The sequence below is a fragment of the Amphiura filiformis genome, chromosome 5 (assembly GCF_039555335.1).
Source record: "Amphiura filiformis chromosome 5, Afil_fr2py, whole genome shotgun sequence".
NCBI lineage: Eukaryota > Metazoa > Echinodermata > Ophiuroidea > Amphilepidida > Amphiuridae > Amphiura > Amphiura filiformis.
The window spans coordinates 14,520,868-14,541,834 of record NC_092632.1 but is presented as its reverse complement, the minus strand read 5'-3'; the positions used below and the strand labels follow the sequence as shown (position 1 = coordinate 14,541,834).

Genomic DNA, 20,967 nt, shown 5'->3' with positions numbered 1-20,967 from the left:
TTTAGCGTTGAAAATACACTACAGATGCAAAGCCTTGACCACACTAGCTCGTGGCCGAGCCACTTGGGATTCAAATCCGTCGAGAATATGTTGGACTATCTTAGTACATATAGTCGGCTGATTCAACTGAGACCAACTCTTGACTACTATAAAATGCACTTTGAAGTCGAGTTTTTGGTAGCCGACAATACAAAACATACACCCACAGTATCAACACTCCAAAGTGATATCGTCATAATTATAGCGCAATACTGTCTTTAACTGTCTTTATCTATTAGATATAATGTTTGAACTGTGGACTTGACGTCTCTGACCCCGGATGTTAAACATGAAAAGCACACCTATGTGCACGATGTAACTAAGGAAAAGTTAATGATTAAGTTTGGCATGCTATAAAACGCTTGTTTTATGGATCAAGCAAACAAATGGATATGGATATGTTTGATTAAAACAATACCATAACATTGAGTTTATAGATGTGAACAATGAAGTATAGCCCTGAAAAAAAAAAAAACCTTTTTAAAATGTGTTCATGACCTATATATAACATATTTTAAAACGATTCGTGTGAAATAAACATTAAAACAATATTTAAATGTTGTCCAAACGTTATTGCGATATATATTTTGGCAAACATTTTTGCAAAATATTTGTGTCAACAATTGATAACATTGTGATAGAATGTTTTGCATCAAGTTTCCAAAAATGTTTTCTGAATGTTATTAAAACGTTTTATATAACACGACATTTGTTGGGTACGTCTTCACCTGGTCATCATTCATTCAGGCTTTGTATTCGCCGTAGAAGTGATGATGTAACAGAATTAACTACCATAGCAGTTAGGTTTAAACAGTTTTTGAATTTATCGTAATACACTAGTACGTTCACGCAATACATCTGCATTGAACCATTGATGTCAAGGAACACTGAGGGATGAGGCCTGGATCGTAATTAGAATATTCATATTCTGCTAAAGTATCTTTGAAAGGAGCGGTATACTGTATTCAATCTATGATTGCAGACATAAGTCGTGTTCACACGGTCGGATAAATGTGACTTATTACCGGTAATAAGTGACTTATTACTGGTAATAAATGACTTATTACCGGTAATAAGTGACTTATTACTGGTAATAAGTGACTTATTACTGGTAATAAGTGACTTATTACTGGTAATAAGTGACTTATTGCCGGTATAAATAGTGACTTATTACCGGTAATATAAAATAAGTGCCTTAAGTCAGACCGTGTGAACACGACTATACACAGGTGATGGGTGCAACCTGCTTATAGTGCCGGGCGATATAAACAAATATTGTTTAAACCTACAGTAGGCATATTGCTGTAATGGTAGTTAATCCTATATGCTTACTTGCTTAATTCGAGTGGTGTCCTCGAACTGTGATGGCTTTCCACAACTTCCTGTCCTCCATTGTTGTCTTGAAGTCTCCTGCCTCCAGTCCAGTGTCACCTTCCAGAATGTCAATGTAGGTCAGAGCAGGTCTTCCAGCTTTCCGCCTCCCATGCTTGACTACCTATTTTTAAGTGTGTGTCTACTATACTGATATGGGCATTGATGAAGTAGCTATCTATACTACTGATATGAGTATTGATGAAGTAGCTATCTACTATTGATGCGGGCGTTGATGGAGTCGCTAGTATATACTGATATGGGCATTGATGAAGTAGCTATCTACACACTTAAAAATAGGTAGTCAAAATTTTGACTAATTTAGGGGGTCAATTTAAAATAACCCTGATGAAGTCAAATTTGACCACCATAGGGGTCATTTTCAGTTGTTGACATCATATTAAATTGACCCCTAAAATGGTCATATTTAAATGACCCCAAATATAGTCATTTTTTGACCCACGTTCCGGGGTCATTTTCAAACCGGGACCCCTGAATGTAGTCATTTTAACTACGTTAGGGGTAATTTTCTAATCATGACCCCCGGATATAGTCATTTTTTGACACTAATAGGGTTATTTTTCACCTGACTCTGTTAGGGGTCAAATCATTTTTTGACCCTAAATGTGGTCATTTTTAACTACAATTTGGGTCAAATTATTGACTTCAATGGGTTTGGTCCAAATTAACAACGAACGGAAGCTCACAACAGTAGTTTACCGAAAGCCGACCCACACAGATCATTACCTGCAGTTTGGGTCGCACCACCCACTCGTCCACAAACTTGGGGTCATACGCACTCTCCACTATCGCGCAGAAACAATCATAAGTGAAGAAATCAACGTTCCGCATGAGAAAGATCACATTGATGGAGCTTTAAGGAAGTGCGGTTACCTGGACTGGCCCTTTGAGCAGGCCAAAAGAAAAATGACGCCAAAAAAGCCCCAGTAACCCACAATGAAGACTCTGAACAAGCCACTCGCAAAACACTGATAACTATCCCCTACTGTGCTGGTGTCTCTGAAAGAGTAAAGAACATCTATAAACTCTTCGGCATCACAACCGCGTTTAAGCCGGTAAACAAATTGCGCGGAAAATTAGTGCATGTTAAAGATAAGCCCCCCAGAGACAAACAGTCCAACCTTGTCTACGGTTATAAGTGTGGGGATCCGGACTGCACAGAAGCGTACGTAGGAGAAACAAAGCAATCCCTCAAAGCTCGTCTTGGACAACATAGACGTCCTAGTTCTACTGACTGGCAACCGGATTCTGCTATATACGCTCATGCCAAAACTTCCGGACACCAAATTGATACGGAGGATGTTATCATTCTAGATCGTGAGGAGAGGTGGTTTGAGCGGGGAGTACGAGAAGCGATTTGGGAACGAGTGGAGAAGCCATCCCTCAACAAACGAGGGGGCCTGAGATTCCAACTGTCGCACGCCTGGGATTGTCGATTGTTAATATTCCTTGCCGATTGACACGTGACCAGTCTCCGATTACGATCAATACCGGAGAATCTTTGCAGTTGCCAGATGAAGTCCAATGAGATTGGATGAAAATTCGCAAAATTCGTAAGTTATTCCAGTATTTTATTTATAATTCACCTCTCTAGCTATCTACTACTGATATGGGCATTGATGAAGTAGCTATCTACTACTGATATGGGTATTGATGAAGTAGCTATCTACTACTGGTATATGTATTGATGAAGTAGCTATCTACTACTGATATGGGCATTGATGAAGTAGCTATCTACTACTGATATGAGTATTGATGAAGTAGCTATCTACTACTGATATGAGTATTGATGAAGTAGCTATCTACTACTGATATGAGTATTGATGAAGTAGCTAGCTACTACTGATGCGGGCGTTGACGGAGTCGCTATCTACTACTGATATGGGCATTGATGAAGTAGCTATCTACAACTGATATGGGTATTGATGAAGTAGCTATCTACTACTGATATGAGTATTGATGAAGTAGCTATCTACTATTGATGCGGGCGTTGATGGAATCGCTATCTACTACTGATATGGGCATTGATGAAGTGGCTATCTACTACTTATATGGGTATTGATGAAGTAGCTATACTACTACTGATATGGGTATTGATGAAGTAGCTATCTACTACTGGTATGTGTATTGATGAAGTAGCTATCTACTACTGATATGGGCATTGATGAAGTAGCTATCTACTACTGATATGAGAATTGATGAAGTAGCTATCTACTACTGATATGAGTATTGATGAAGTAGCTATCTACTACTGATGCGGGCGTTGATGGAGTCGCTATCTACTACTGATATGGACATTGATGAAGTAGCTGTCTACTACTGATATGGGTATTGATGAAGTAGCTATCTACTACTGATATGGGTATTGATAAAGTAGCTATCTATACTATTGATGTGGGCATCTACTACTGATATGGGTATTGATGCAGTAGTTATCTACTACTGATATGGGTATTGATGAAGTAGCTACTACTGATTTGAGCATTGATGAAATAGCTATCTACTACTGATATGAGTATTGATGAAGTAGCTATCTACTATTGATGAGGGCATTGATGAAGTAGTTATCTACTACTGATATGGGTATTGATGAAGTAGCTACTACTGATTTGAGCATTGATGAAATAGCTATCTACTACTGATATGAGTATTGATGAAGTAGCTATCTACTATTGATGAGGGCATTGATGAAGTAGCTATCTACTACTGATATGGGTATTGATGAAGTAGCTATCTACTACTAATATGGGCATTGATGAAGTAGCTATCTACTACTGATATGGGTATTGATGAAGTAGTTATCTACTACTGATATGGGTGTTGATGAAGTAGCTATCTACTACTGATATGGGTACTGATGAAGTAATTATCTACTGCTGATATTGGCATTGATGAAGTAGCTATCTACTACTGATATGGGCATTAAACTATCCCCTACTGTGCTGGTGTCTCTGAAAGAGTAAAGAACATCTATAAACTCTTCGGCATCACAACCGCGTTTAAGCCGGTAAACAAATTGCGCGGAAAATTAGTGCATGTTAAAGATAAGCCCCCCAGAGACAAACAGTCCAACCTTGTCTACGGTTATAAGTGTGGGGATCCGGACTGCACAGAAGCGTACGTAGGAGAAACAAAGCAATCCCTCAAAGCTCGTCTTGGACAACATAGACGTCCTAGTTCTACTGACTGGCAACCGGATTCTGCTATATACGCTCATGCCAAAACTTCCGGACACCAAATTCATACGGAGGATGTTATCATTCTAGATCGTGAGGAGAGGTGGTTTGAGCGGGGAGTTCGAGAAGCGATTTGGGAACGAGTGGAGAAGCCATCCCTCAACAAACGAGGGGCCTGAGATTCCAACTGTCGCACGCCTGGGATTGTCGATTGTCAATATTCCTTGCCGATTGACACGTGACCAGTCTCCGATTACGATCAATACCGGAGAATCTTTGCAGTTGCCAGATGAAGTCCAATGAGATTGGATGAAAATTCGCAAAATTCGTAAGTTATTCCAGTATTTTATTTATAATTCACCTCTCTAGCTATCTACTACTGATATGGGCATTGATGAAGTATCTATCTACTACTGATATGGGTATTGATGAAGTAGCTATCTACTACAGGTATATGTATTGATGAAGTAGCTATCTACTACTGATATGAGTATTGATGAAGTAGCTATCTACTACTGATATGAGTATTGATGAAGTAGCTAGCTACTACTGATGCGGGCGTTGACGGAGTCGCTATCTACTACTGATATGGGCATTGATGAAGTAGCTATCTACAACTGATATGGGTATTGATGAAGTAGCTATCTACTACTGATATGAGTATTGATGAAGTAGCTATCTACTATTGATGCGGGCGTTGATGGAATCGCTATCTACTACTGATATGGGCATTGATGCAGTAGCCACCTACCGCTGATATGGGATTATGGGTATTGATGAAGTAGCTATCTACTACTACTGATATGGGTATTGATGAAGTAGCTATCTACTACTGTGTATTGATGAAGTAGCTATCTACTGCTATCAGTATTGATGAAGTAGCTATCTACTACTGATATGAGTATTGATGAAGTAGCTATCTACTACTGATATGAGTATTGATGAAGTAGCTATCTACTACTGATATGAGTATTGATGAAGTAGCTATCTACTACTGATGCGGGCGTTGATGGAGTCGCTATCTACTACTGATATGGGCATTGATGAAGTAGCTATCTACTACTGATATGGGTATTGATGAAGTAGCTATCTACTACTGATATGGGTATTGATAAAGTAGCTATCTATACTATTGATGTGGGCATCTACTACTGATATGGGTATTGATGCAGTAGTTATCTACTACTGATATGGGTATTGATGAAGTAGCTACTACTGATTTGAGCATTGATGAAATAGCTATCTACTACTGATATGAGTATTGATGAAGTAGCTATCTACTACTAATATGGGCATTGATGAAGTAGCTATCTACTACTGATATGGGTATTGATGAAGTAGCTATCTACTACTAATATGGGCATTGATGAAGTAGCTATCTACTACTGATATGGGTATTGATGAAGTAGTTATCTACTACTGATATGGGTGTTGATGAAGTAGCTATCTACTACTGATATGGGTACTGATGAAGTAATTATCTACTGCTGATATTGGCATTGATGAAGTAGCTATCTACTACTGATATGGGCATTAAACTATCCCCTACTGTGCTGGTGTCTCTGAAAGAGTAAAGAACATCTATAAACTCTTCGGCATCACAACCGCGTTTAAGCCGGTAAACAAATTGCGCGGAAAATTAGTGCATGTTAAAGATAAGCCCCCCAGAGACAAACAGTCCAACCTTGTCTACGGTTATAAGTGTGGGGATCCGGACTGCACAGAAGCGTACGTAGGAGAAACAAAGCAATCCCTCAAAGCTCGTCTTGGACAACATAGACGTCCTAGTTCTACTGACTGGCAACCGGATTCTGCTATATACGCTCATGCCAAAACTTCCGGACACCAAATTGATACGGAGGATGTTATCATTCTAGATCGTGAGGAGAGGTGGTTTGAGCGGGGAGTTCGAGAAGCGATTTGGGAACGAGTGGAGAAGCCATCCCTCAACAAACGAGGGGGCCTGAGATTCCAACTGTCGCACGCCTGGGATTGTCGATTGTCAATATTTCTTGCCGATTGACACGTGACCAGTCGCCGATTACGATCAATACCGGAGAATCTTTGCAGTTGCCAGATGAAGTCCAATGAGATTGGATGAAAATTCGCAAAATTCGTAAGTTATTCCAGTATTTTATTTATAATTCACCTCTCTAACTATCTACTACTGATATGGGCATTGATGAAGTAGCTATCTACTACTGATATGGGTATTGATGAAGTAGCTATCTACTACTGGTATGTATGTATTGATGAAGTAGCTATCTACTACTGATATGGGCATTGATGAAGTAGCTATCTACTACTGATATGAGTATTGATGAAGTAGCTATCTACTACTGATATGAGTATTGATGAAGTAGCTAGCTACTACTGATGCGGGCGTTGACGGAGTCGCTATCTACTACTGATATGGGCATTGATGAAGTAGCTATCTACAACTGATATGGGTATTGATGAAGTAGCTATCTACTACTGATATGAGTATTGATGAAGTAGCTATCTACTATTGATGCGGGCGTTGATGGAATCGCTATCTACTTCTGATATGGGCATTGATGAAGTGGCTATCTACTACTTATATGGGTATTGATGAAGTAGCTATCTACTACTACTGATATGGGTATTGATGAAGTAGCTATCTACTACTGGTATGTGTATTGATGAAGTAGCTATCTACTACTGATATGGGCATTGATGAAGTAGCTATCTACTAATGATATGAGTATTGATGAAGTAGCTATCTACTACTGATATGAGTATTGATGAAGTAGCTATCTACTACTGATGCGGGCGTTGATGGAGTCGCTATCTACTACTGATATGGACATTGATGAAGTAGCTATCTACTACTGATATGGATATTGATGAAGTAGCTATCTACTGCTGATATGGGTATTGATAAAGTAGCTATCTATACTATTGATGTGGGCATCTACTACTGATATGGGTATTGATGCAGTAGTTATCTACTACTGATATGGGTATTGATGAAGTAGCTACTACTGATTTGAGCATTGATGAAATAGCTATCTACTACTGATATGAGTATTGATGAAGTAGCTATCTACTATTGATGAGGGCATTGATGAAGTAGCTATCTACTACTGATATGGGTATTGATGAAGTAGCTATCTACTACTAATATGGGCATTGATGAAGTAGCTATCTACTACTGATATGGGTATTGATGAAGTAGTTATCTACTACTGATATGGGTGTTGATGAAGTAGCTATCTACTACTGATATGGGTACTGATGAAGTAATTATCTACTGCTGATATTGGCATTGATGAAGTAGCTATCTACTACTGATATGGGCATTAAACTATCCCCTACTGTGCTGGTGTCTCTGAAAGAGTAAAGAACATCTATAAACTCTTCGGCATCACAACCGCGTTTAAGCCGGTAAACAAATTGCGCGGAAAATTAGTGCATGTTAAAGATAAGCCCCCCAGAGACAAACAGTCCAACCTTGTCTACGGTTATAAGTGTGGGGATCCGAACTGCACAGAAGCGTACGTAGGAGAAACAAAGCAATCCCTCAAAGCTCGTCTTGGACAACATAGACGTCCTAGTTCTACTGACTGGCAACCGGATTCTGCTATATACGCTCATGCCAAAACTTCCGGACACCAAATTGATACGGAGGATGTTATCATTCTAGATCGTGAGGAGAGGTGGTTTGAGCGGGGAGTTCGAGAAGCGATTTGGGAACGAGTGGAGAAGCCATCCCTCAACAAACAAGGGGGCCTGAGATTCCAACTGTCGCACGCCTGGGATTGTCGATTGTCAATATTCCTTGCCGATTGACACGTGACCAGTCTCCGATTACGATCAATACCGGAGAATCTTTGCAGTTGCCAGATGAAGTCCAATGAGATTGGATGAAAATTCGCAAAATTCGTAAGTTATTCCAGTATTTTATTTATAATTCACCTCTCTAGCTATCTACTACTGATATGGGCATTGATGAAGTAGCTATCTACTACTGATATGGGTATTGATGAAGTAGCTATCTACTACTGGTATATGTATTGATGAAGTAGCTATCTACTACTGATATGGGCATTGATGACGTAGCTATCTACTACTGATATGAGTATTGATGAAGTAGCTATCTACTACAGATATGAGTATTGATGAAGTAGCTAGCTACTACTGATGCGGGCGTTGACGGAGTCGCTATCTACTACTGATATGGGCATTGATGAAGTAGCTATCTACAACTGATATGGGTATTGATGAAGTAGCTATCTACTACTGATATGAGTATTGATGAAGTAGCTATCTACTATTGATGCGGGCGTTGATGGAATCGCTATCTACTACTGATATGGGCATTGATGAAGTGGCTATCTACTACTTATATGGGTATTGATGAAGTAGCTATCTACTACTACTGATATGGGTATTGATGAAGTAGCTATCTACTACTGGTATGTGTATGGATGAAGTAGCTATCTACTACTGATATGGGCATTGATGAAGTAGCTATCTACTACTGATATGAGTATTGATGAAGTAGCTATCTACTACTGATATGAGTATTGATGAAGTAGCTATCTACTACTGATGCGGGCGTTGATGGAGTCGCTATCTACTACTGATATGGACATTGATGAAGTAGCTATCTACTACTGATATGGGTATTGATAAAGTAGCTATCTACTACTGATATGGGTATTGATAAAGTAGCTATCTATACTATTGATGTGGGCATCTACTACTGATATGGGTATTGATAAAGTGCAGTAGTTAACTACTACTGATATGGGTATTGATGCAGTAGTTATCTACTACTGATATGGGTATTGATGAAGTAGCTACTACTGATTTGAGCATTGATGAAATAGCTATCTACTACTGATATGAGTATTGATGAAGTAGCTATCTACTATTGATGAGGGCATTGATGAAGTAGCTATCTACTACTGATATGGGTATTGATGAAGTAGCTATCTACTACTAATATGGGCATTGATGAAGTAGCTATCTACTACTGATATGGGTATTGATGAAGTAGTTATCTACTACTGATATGGGTGTTGATGAAGTAGCTATCTACTACTGATATGGGTACTGATGAAGTAATTATCTACTGCTGATATTGGCATTGATGAAGTAGCTATCTACTGCTGATATGGGCATTGATGAAGTAGCTATCTATTACTGAGATGGGCATTGATGGAGTCGCTATACTACTGATATGAGCATTGATTAAGTAGTTATACCTACTAATAATATGGGCATTGATGAAGTTGCTACTGATACATTGCTGTAGTAGGCCTAGCTATCTACTACTGATATTGACATTGATGGAGTAGCTATATCTACTACTGATATAAATTGTGCGCATTGAAGAAGTACGCGTCTACAACTTAACTCGTCGGTATTCTGGCATACTGTCGTATGACGGTTTTGGGGAAAAATTAGTTATTATACATTTCAAAATCTATGAAAGAAACTAGTAGTTATCTACTACTGATATGGGCATTGATGAAGTACCTATCTACTACTGATATTGGAATCGATGGAGTAGCTACCCAGCAAACACAAAACGTTTTCAACATCATTCGCAAAAGGTTATAAAAGGTTGTTAGAAAACGTTTAAATGTCGGGTTATATAAAGGGTATATTAAGAGTATAAAACGTTTGCATAACCTTAAAAAACATTTTTGATAATCTACTGCTCAGCAAACAAAAATGTTTTACAGAAAACGTTTAAATGTCGGGTTATATAAAGGGTATTAAAACGTTTTAATAACATTCCAAAAACATTCTTGAAAACTTGATACAAAACATTCTAAACAGAATGTTATTTGGGGGTTGAAAAATATTTTGCGAAAAATGTTTGCCCAAAATATTTTCAATAACGTTTTAAAAACATTTTCATGACCTTTTTATAACCCGACAGTTAAATGTTATTAAAAGGTTTTGAAAAAAGCATTTTAAGAACATTTCTGTGTTTGCTGGGTTCAAATATTTTAACATAATATTGACACAATATTTGGCAAAAATGTTTGCAAAAATAGTTTACAATAACATTTTTTGAAAATATTTAAAAATATTGCTATAGTGTGTTTTCATACAAAACGTTTTAAAACGTTATCATGACCTTTATATAACCCGACATTTTAATGTTATTAAAACGTTTTTACCTAAACCAAAAGCCAAAATATAACTTATTTAAAACGTTTTTAAAACGTTTTTGTGTTTGCTGGTATCTACTACTGATGATATTGGCATTGGTGAAGTAGCTATCTAGGCTACTTCTGATATTGGCATTGATGGAGTATAGCTATATTATACTGATATACCGTATGCTGTGCATTGATGGAGTAGCTATATATCTACTACTGATATTGGCATTGTTGGAGTAGCTATTATATGCTACTGATATAGGCATTGATGAAGTAATTATCTACTACCGATATTGGCATTGATGGAGTAGCTATCTACTACTGATATTGGCATTTTTGAAGTAACTATCTACTTCTGATATTGGCATTGATGAAGTAGCTATCTACTACTGGTATTGGCATTGATGAAGTAGCCATCTACTACTGATATGGACATTGATGAAGTAGCTATCTACTACTGATACCAGAGAAATAGATATCAGAAATGTATTTCTACATTAGGCCCTAATTTAAAAAAATCCAGAAAGTTAAAATCTTCTTAAACATGGTAAAGTTAGAGTTCCGATAATAATTATTTCACACAGCTACAGATTTGACCAAATGCTGCGCAAGTGCATTGAAGAAATGCGACAAAAAATACGCCTATACAGCCTGTCTCAAAAAAAATTGTGCAAGTGAAAAGCGCCCTCTCTGGCAGTTAGAAAATACCGTTGTGACATAATGTTTACATCACCGTCAAGGTCGTAGTCTCAGCTCTCAAATGCCGTTTGTTCTGTTCAATTTGCTTGTTTTAATCTCGAGATATGAGTAGTTAAAGACGAAAAGGTAAAATCACAATTGTGCCACTTTTACTAGGAAAGAGAGCTTTCAATGTAACAGGGATAGCATCAAGTTTATCAAGAGTTCCTTCGTGAAATCAAAAGAATGCATCAATTACACAATACAACATTTTTTACTGCTTTTACTGTTTTATCATGATGCAGGAATGATGATTCTCTTTTTCCACCTAAAAGAGATTAAAAGATAAATAAATATTTCACATTATGCTGTAAAAATTAAATACATGTGCATGTCAATGATTTTATCATGGTAAATGCTGTTCTCTCAGTCACTTAAGACATGCTAAAAGACAAACAAATATTGCGGAATAAACATGTTATAGGTTAATGAACGCGTATTACTTGTTGGGAGAGATATTAGACAAAAATAATGCACGCGTGCTGATGTTGATGCGTCTAATGCATGCGCCCCGAAAGGAGGAGTGCATTAGACGCATCAACATCAGCTATCATTGATTTACATGTACAGCTCTATTAGTATTACCCAGTAAAAGTGGCACAATTGTGATTTTACCCTTTCGTTGTTAAATAAACATATCTCGAAATTGGAACAAGCAAATTGAACAGAACAAAGGACATTTGAGAGCTAAGACTGCGCCCGTGACGTTTATGTAAGCATTATGTCACAACGGTATTCTCAAATTGCCATAGAGGGCGCTATTCACTTGCACAATTTATTTTGAGACAGGCTGTATACTAGGATATTAAAAGTCATTTTTTGCAATTTTGAGAACAATGTTCAAAATATGGTTCAAGCATGCATCAGTTACGTACTCACCTTAATTATTTCTGAAGTTCCCTTTAAGTTTTTCTCATGATCATTTGTTAATGTGCAAAAATGAAAGAGGAGGATTTCGTGATCCTAGCATCCACTTTTTATGACATTTTTCAGTAGATATCCACGAAAAAAGCTTATTCCCAAAATTTCATTTAGGTGCAACACTATGACTCCAATGAGTAATAACTCCAAACGGTAATTTTTAGCTAATGAGTTAATGACCATATGATAGGGGTAGATCCCGGGGGATGGGAGATAACCCCCCCCCCCCAATATTTTGATAGGGGGATGGTCCATACAATCATCCCCCAATGTTGATGCCTGTCGGTTTCTAACCAAAATTTACCCCATATTTGGTCATTTTAAAATAAAAATTTTTTGAGCTTCGCGCAAATTAATTCCAGTTTTGTACTATATTTCACCAGTTTAGCTTCAATATGGTAATTATTTTTCGCACTTCGCGCGCATTTGTACCACTATAAACCAGACTTGTACTTGTAGTGTGAGTACTTTTTCTGAGTACGAGTACGAGTAGGTACCTTGGCCATGAGTACGAGTACGATACGAGTACGAGTACTTGGCCATGAGTACGAGTACGAGTACAGCAAAATTATAACGCATGAGTACGAGTACGAGTAGGCCTACTTAGGCATGAGTACAAGTACGAGTACGAGTATTGATGCATGAGTACGAGTACGAGTACTTAGGTATGAGTAGGAGCATAGTCTTGAGATGTTTTATGAAGTTTGATGTTGTTTTGCCCTTGTCCTTTTGAGGGTTAGAGCAAAATGTACAATCTGCAGTAGCCTACTGGTTTCATCTGATTGATGTAATTCTTGTAGGCAAACGAAATGATGCGAGGAGTACTAGCCATGGCTGAATGTTGTCACCACACAACTTGTCCCCATATATGTTTACAATTTGAGACAATAGATTTAGAAAATACAATTTGAAAACAAACAACTCACTCTCAGAATCCATGAAAATATTCTGTGCTCAACATTATACATAGGCCTACACATTGTACATCAGCAGGCCTATGTGTAGACCTGTAAATATAACTTTGTGCACATAACATGACTTACAAGTGGGGCTTGAATGGGCAAGACAAGAAAATACAGTCATATCTTATGTGATAGTTTGATAGTAACAACTTACAGGAAAACTATCATGAGTATTTCTACGAGTACGAGTATTTTTTCATGAGTACGAGTACGAGTAGATTGGCATGAGTTACAGCAAAATTCCAAACCATGAGTACGAGTAGGCCTACGAGTACGAGTAGGGGAAGGTGGGGCATAACGGAACACTTAACTTTGAGGATGCTCTGTGACGTCACCATAAGTAATATGACTGTAAAAATTATATGTTCAGTTGAAGTTTGTATTTACCTTTAATATACCATTAACCAAAATAACTTGAATCTTACAATTTTTTATAAAAATGAAGAAATATTTTCAACAAAAAAAACCCGTTTTGCCCCACTATCGGGGCAAAACGGAACCCCCCTATGGGGCAAAACGGCACCCTGGGTGTAAACTTATATCAGTTGTTCCATCAGTAGGCCCTAGGCCTAGTTATATGTAGGCTTATATTCAGTTACAATATTAAGTGGGCCTACCATCTCTGTGGATTGAGTGGTTAACGTCTTGTAGGCCTAGTAGGCCTATAATATGTATGACCAATATTTGATCAGAAAGAAATATTCAGTAGGCCTACCATCTCTGTGGGTTAACTTTTAATCATTAATTCTATCTGTAGGTCTAGTTATACGTCTATGTTTCAGCGAAGTGTTTACCATGTTCGAGTAGGCCCCTAGATAACTCCTACATTTCCTTGAGTGAAGACAAGTTATGTCCAATTGGGGCAAAACGGAACCCATCTGTGGGACAAAACGCCCGGGGCAAAACGGAACCCTGTTCCGTTATGCCCCACACCTAGGGTTCCGTTTTACCCCATACCCGATTTTTTATAAATAGGTTGCATGCATAATACATCGTAGCATATAGGCCATGCACTTAATACAGCTCATGGCTAGTACCTTCGTGTTTACAATATACACAATTATTTGGGAATCCGATATTAATGAAGTAAAATTTCAGCGCATTAAACATCTGTATATCTTACACCAGAGGGGTAATAAATTTTTGACTCGATCTTGCTCGAATGTCAGTGGATTGTTTCAGATAAAATTTTTGTTGTAAATCCTCGTAGCCATACTTGTGTTCCTCAATATAATTTGCATAGACGGCAGTATTGCGAAGGCCTATTTTTCCAGGTGGTTCCGTTTTGCCCCGGGGGTCCGTTATGCCCCACCTTCCCCTACTTGGTCATGAGTAGGCCTACGAGTACGAGTAGGCCCTACGAGTATTGATGCACGAGTACGAGTACGAGTATGAGTACCAAAAAAGTACTCGTACTCGTAGTATTGTACTCGAGTACTACAAGTCTGCTATAACGTATTTTGTCAAAAGATGCTAGATTCACTGAACTTCAAGAAATTGTGTCCAACAAAAATGTCAAAAATAAATCTATGCCACTCTTTAAATAATGATGTATATTTTTGGTTTCTTTTTTAGGACATGAAGGGGGAATCAAAAACAATTTAGACTATAAAAAGGGGGATAAAAAAAAATCCACCCTTTTTTAGGGGGGATCAAAAAATTTGGACGTCCCGCGAGGTTCCAACTTTTCCAACCCCCTTCCAAAGTATTTATGAACATCCCTAAACGAATTAATCTGCAAGAAATTTTTGGTACATAAACATTTTGTAGCCAGTTGTTTTCAGTGGCATAAAAATCTCAACTTTTTGGAGAAAAGTGGGGGGATGAGGCTGTGGATCACGAAATGCCCTTTTAAGAATAAATGATTATACTTTGTTCTCAAAAATCAAAATGCTCAAAATTACAAAAAATGACAATTATCGTAGCAGGCTGGGTGATCTGTCGCCAACTGATCTTATGAATCAATATCTAATTTAATATTTTATTGATTGTAGATGTCATGTTGAAAGCTGTTGAAGTCACTCAACTTTCAGTTTTGAGTGTATTTTTGATTGTTCATTTCCTAAACAGCGCCAACGTGGGGAAACTCTCGGGTGTGTCAATTTTCGCTGGCTTCTAAACTCTCCTACAGGAGATTAACCAGCAGAATTAAAACGACGGGAATCAACGAGAAATAAAATTGTATTTTTTGTACTGAGAAAGAAATCTTTTGCAGAACCACACTGTTTAGATGCGTTAAAATGAGTTTGTTCTAGCTGTTTTGGATAATAAATAAACTTATAAGTGTCTACATGTTTAATTGTTGTCAATTTGAAAACCTGAACGTGTAATGTGTACATTACGTCATCGTTGAAATTTCCCCATGCAGCCTGGTCAAGTGACGTCACGACCAAAATGGCTGCCATGGAGTGGTCATTTGTCGAAGACGGCAGTCTGTCTGTGGGAGAGCAGACTGTCGACTTGGCTTACCACCCCAAATTAAACACAGTTTTAGCAGTAACTGAAGAACCTGGTCTACGAGTTTTAGACGTCAATTCGGGGGTAACGTTACAAAAATCGACGCTTTCGGGTAGGTATAATTCGTGCATGCACTTCCGACTTCTAAATTCAACATGCTACACAGTGCGATTGCAATTACGTTGCAGGGAATTCCATTGAAAGCTTGATGTATTGCCCAATTTTGTAGTTGGTAGTAGCTAGTTATTTACTAACGTAGTCCATTTTAGGATTATGTTGAATGTATCCCATAACTAAAAGTCATTACTCCCAAAATCTACCCAGTTAAAGCTAAATTACAGAGGTTTTTCAATCAATGACAAATCAGTCACAATCAATGTTATGATTGATTGCATTGCTCAAAAAACTGCATTGTCATTTTGGTTACTAAGTTTACAATGCATGGATCAAATCCATGAGTTCCTGAGCCCGTAGACACTTTTGATAGGTGTTTTGACAAGGTTTTTAAGCGGTCTGCCGATTTGGTGAACTCTGTTAATGTAGAAAGCAAACCTTAGCTATATTTTTTGCACTAAAAATAAAAAATTGCATTTAACTTTGTTTTTGACAAGACTGTATTTACTGACACACACTTTTCTCTGATTTGCTGCTGAGGCGATCTGCTGTTGCCGAAGAACAGTTGAAGTGCAATTTTAACAACATTTTGAATGTGATATAGCCTAGTCTAGCCCTAGTTGTAGTTACTACAAATTATTTCAAACGTTTGAGGACTTGTTCTCAAGACTTTGTAGTTACTCACGTGCCAGGATTTTATTTTGGCAAGTTTGCATTAGTATTACTTAATATACTCACTTAAGAAACCTGTGTCACTGATGTGTGTCATTTGTGATTGTTCAACTTCTTCTACACATCAGCTTTTGTCCAAAGAAATATTTAAAAAGATGTTTTTTGAGTGATTTTTATGAGCAGCGAAAAATCCACTCCATGACTGTGTACATGTGTCAATGTGAATATGGTGATGAATGCACGCTAAATCGCGGCGACACATACACATAGCTCCTTGGAACTCATGGTTGGAGCCGTGAGTTCCAATTATTGGAACTAGATATTTATAGCCTGTGATCGGCTGTGTTCACTGTGTTTACTTCTGAACTTCCTTTGCTTGACACATCGTACACATGCTTTATCAATTTCTACAGAAAAGTCCATCACAATTGGACTTGCCGTTCAAGAAGATTGGTTGATAGCGATCGATGAGCGGTGAATAGACAAAAAGTGATCTCAGGCAGCGTTGGAAATAGCTGGTATCGCTTAGCAAAATGCTACAGAATTTTGTCAATTTGCTACACAATTTTGGAGATGAGTAGCATTTTTATGCCAATGGATATACTTACACACTGTGACCACATACAAACCTCTGTAGGTAATCTCAACGGACATAAAATATCTATCGTATCCAAATACGGTAGCTCGTTATCCAAATAAGGCAACTCGTAATAAACAGCGCCGCTCATTATGGCGTCATCGTCATTGGGAAAATCTGAGCGGTGGGCGAATCAATCGATATCCCGATTGGCAAACATTGACTTCCCATTGCAAACCAATGACGATACCCTTCCGGTGTCATCTTATCTTGTACATGTGAGCCCAGCATTATATGTTTTGATCAAGATACTTTTTACCCCGGCGAATTTGGACAAATATTACCAAAGGTACAGCAATTTTTTCATCGCTGTTTCGAGTCAGTTTTGCAGCTCGGAACTCGGGATTGCAAAATCTAAGTAAATTAAACTGTCGAAATTTGATTACTTCCTATCATATTAAGGAGGTTTTTTCAGCAATCGGGTATGTTTTTAGCGTAAAGTTGAGAGTCATATTTTACTTTTGGTGCCGAATTCAGCAACAAGCACTACGGTACCACTAGTACCAGGAAGTGATTAAGCACGATCGATATGCATGGATCAAATGTGTACAACCATATCAAAAGGATGCACTTGTCGGCTGCTACATGTGTCTCATTTCACATAATAACTGGGAATAAATACCAGACTCATTTCAAGTGGGGGTAACTTTATATCATCCCAAGTCACATGGCTTATTATTAATACAGAGAACATTACATAACCATGTCACTTGGGGATGATTTGAAGTGAACTCCACTTGAGGTGAGTCTGGTATTACTCTAACTATCATGTTAAATGAGGCACATGTAACAGCCATTCAAGTGCATCGCTTTGATATGGATGTACACTAAATGGTTGTTGTGGAGGATATTGCAATGATAAAACGTATGGTGTGCGCCATTGTGCATGTGGGCGAAGCTCATTAGCTATGCAAATGTCAATCTTCGCATGCCCAGACTGCCGATCGAAATTATGTACAGTGTCAATGGAGCAGTTTTGTATGTGGTCACTGAAGTATTTGAGCCCTTTTCATTCCCAGCATGCATCACGTTTGCCCATCGATCTCGATCAGCAATATACGATGGTACAGCAGTTTAAGGTGGTACAACACGCTTGATAAATTTGTGACTATTTTTGCATTTTTCTCAAAAACTAATAAAACACTGGTATTATGTATATATTATAGGGGCAAGGAATTCAGTTACTACACTGGAATTTCAGTGACTCAAGACAAGTAGTTATTGATTTATTGATCAAATATTGGTTTTCCCTCATTTTGACTGTAACTCCACAACTGTTGTCTGTGTGGAAATAAAATTTTCAGTGCAGTAGTTCTAGTCCTTGCCCCTATATTAAATATACATATCTTACTTGTCACCAATGCGCTATGATTTTTGAGAAAAATACAAAAATAGGCACAAAATTGGCCAGGGGTGTAGTAACCACCTTAAGAGAATCTTAGCCCTACCACAGGTTTTTTTTTAAACACTATATATTCTGAGACACCATGCAGAAAACTGAAAAACCCATAGCTCACAACCCAGTGATCACTCGCCACAGGGTGAGAGAGTGGTCACTGATTTTAGCAGGTCTCATGATATTGCATGGTGTCTTGGAGTATTATTGTTTAAAAAATCCCTGTGGTCTGGTATGGCTACATTCTACTTGCTCCAGAAATTTGGCTCTAGATCTACATAGATTTAATGGGCAGTTTGTAAAAAGAGGATAGTGACTTCCCTGATCATTTTAACATGATGGCGCATAATGGTGCCAATTTCTAGATTTGATATTTTTAAGTAAATTTATATTAAATTCCTAGAGATATTATAATTCTGTACAGTTTGTTGAGCGTATACAAGTGTGAAAGCAGAAAGGACAATCACTGATCAACAATTATGACAACAAGAATGTTGGACTATTGGTTGATGGTGATCATCATCAAGCGTGTAGGCCTATTTAAAAAGGATGACTACTTCTACATGCTCCATGATCACTGGAGCTGTGTAAACTAGTGTAATAAATACAATAAAGAACAAAATTAAGACATTTATTGTATGAAATAATTTCCTGACTTGATAAAATTTGTGTTACAGCTCATCCAGGAAGTAATATAACGTGTCAGTACATCAGCGAAGTTGATCAAGTATTCCTGACAGACGGCCATGTAGTGGGTTTGAGAAAGGATCTTAGCGGTGTTACTCCTTGAGTCAGCACTACAGACAGCTGTCACCAAGGCTGATGATCATGTAGTTGTAGAACTACCCCATTCAGAGGTCAGTGTTAAGAACAGTTGAAGATATTAAAGTGGTTCTTGGTGATCCAAAACCTCATCCCCCAACTTACTCCAAAAAGTTGAGATTTTTATAGATCTAGGGCTACCTAGTGCATGATAGTGTTCATGACATTGAATAATTTGTATTATCAGGCTGTCGTCAGCCCGATATTTCAACACGATCTGCCTATAGGGTGCTGTAATACATGTAATTATGTGTAACGCAAATTCAATGTCCAAATTCATTGAAATTTTGGTAATAAGCTTTTTTGTGGATATCTATCAAACCATTTTCTAAAAATAGAATGCTAATTTCACAAAATTCTCCAAGTTTAAATTAAATGCATTGTGCTTTAGGATCATTTTCTTACAAACACCAAAGCAGGGTCAGAAATTCGCAACTGAGTGCGAGAATCCTTTTGGATTCTCCCAGTGGAATTTTGCAAGAATCCATGGATTCTCGCCATATAACTTTGCATGATAAATTGAAATATTTACGAGAATCCATTTAGATTCTTGCAATTTTGTTGACGAGAATCTTTGCGAGAATGGATTCTCGGATTCTCGCCGAATTTCTGACCCTGCAAAGCTGGTAGAAATTGTTAAAAATTTTTGTTTGCAAGGACCAGTACCGGTATGTGTACCTAAATTTGTGAATTGTAATTGATTGACATGGGTTAAAATGGGTTATGGGCCTTGTTTTTGTTACTTCCCTACTGTAGCCCATCGAGAATAGACATGTATATGGTGAACCAAAGTGGGGGTTTCTTTGTAATTTGAAGTCTATTATTGTTGATGGAGACTATCTACATTGTAACTATGCCATTAGATAAATGTATTTAAATATTGAATGTTGGCTGTGAGACCTGTTAAGCTTACATGAGGCTGCTTTTCGACAAATTTCAGATGAGCCAAGAATCACTTTATTCCCAAATAAAGTGTTTAGAAGCTCTTCTACTCATTCTTGTTAAGCTATCCATTTGCTAAAACCACAGTATCATCAACTGTTGAAGATTTGTTTTAAATTTCATTTCATAATCAATACTACGGGGGGTAAAACTGCTCATTATCAGTCAGTTACATATGCCTTTGATCTGTGAATGTGTGCAAATACTATGTGTCATATTGGTAGAAGTTTAAACTGTTAATACACAACAAAATTGTTCACTTATTTAAGCTTTTGACACCACGACCCTGTGTCTTTTTCAAACTGACGGAATTGGTTTTATTAATCTGGGTTGTCACATGACGAGCTGGCGATGTCATGTGACAGAACAGGTTCGTAAACTGGTGGTAGTTGGTGGCGGCCTTTGTCCTTGTTTTAAAAGTGAACTGGGATGGTGTCTGATGTTGATGGCTTCTATTACACCCCGGTTAAACCAGTTGGACCCGGTCAGTTTGCAAATAGTAGTCGAAACATATTGAGGAAGACCATGTCTTTCATTGGTGATAGAGTGTGATAGA

At 37.9% G+C, this 20,967-nt stretch overlaps 1 protein-coding gene across 1 annotated transcript in view; it reads left to right on the top strand.

Annotated features, from left to right (window-relative positions):
• Nucleotides 1–15,735: 15,735 nt before the first annotated feature.
• The window catches only part of LOC140152690 (dual E2 ubiquitin-conjugating enzyme/E3 ubiquitin-protein ligase BIRC6-like), a 73,358-nt gene continuing 68,126 nt past the window's right edge, over nucleotides 15,736–20,967 (top strand). The window contains 3 exon segments of the mRNA XM_072175148.1: nucleotides 15,736–15,940; nucleotides 19,325–19,424; nucleotides 19,426–19,504. Coding sequence (XP_072031249.1) covers nucleotides 15,766–15,940; nucleotides 19,325–19,424; nucleotides 19,426–19,504 — 354 coding nt within the window. The 5' untranslated portion in view covers nucleotides 15,736–15,765.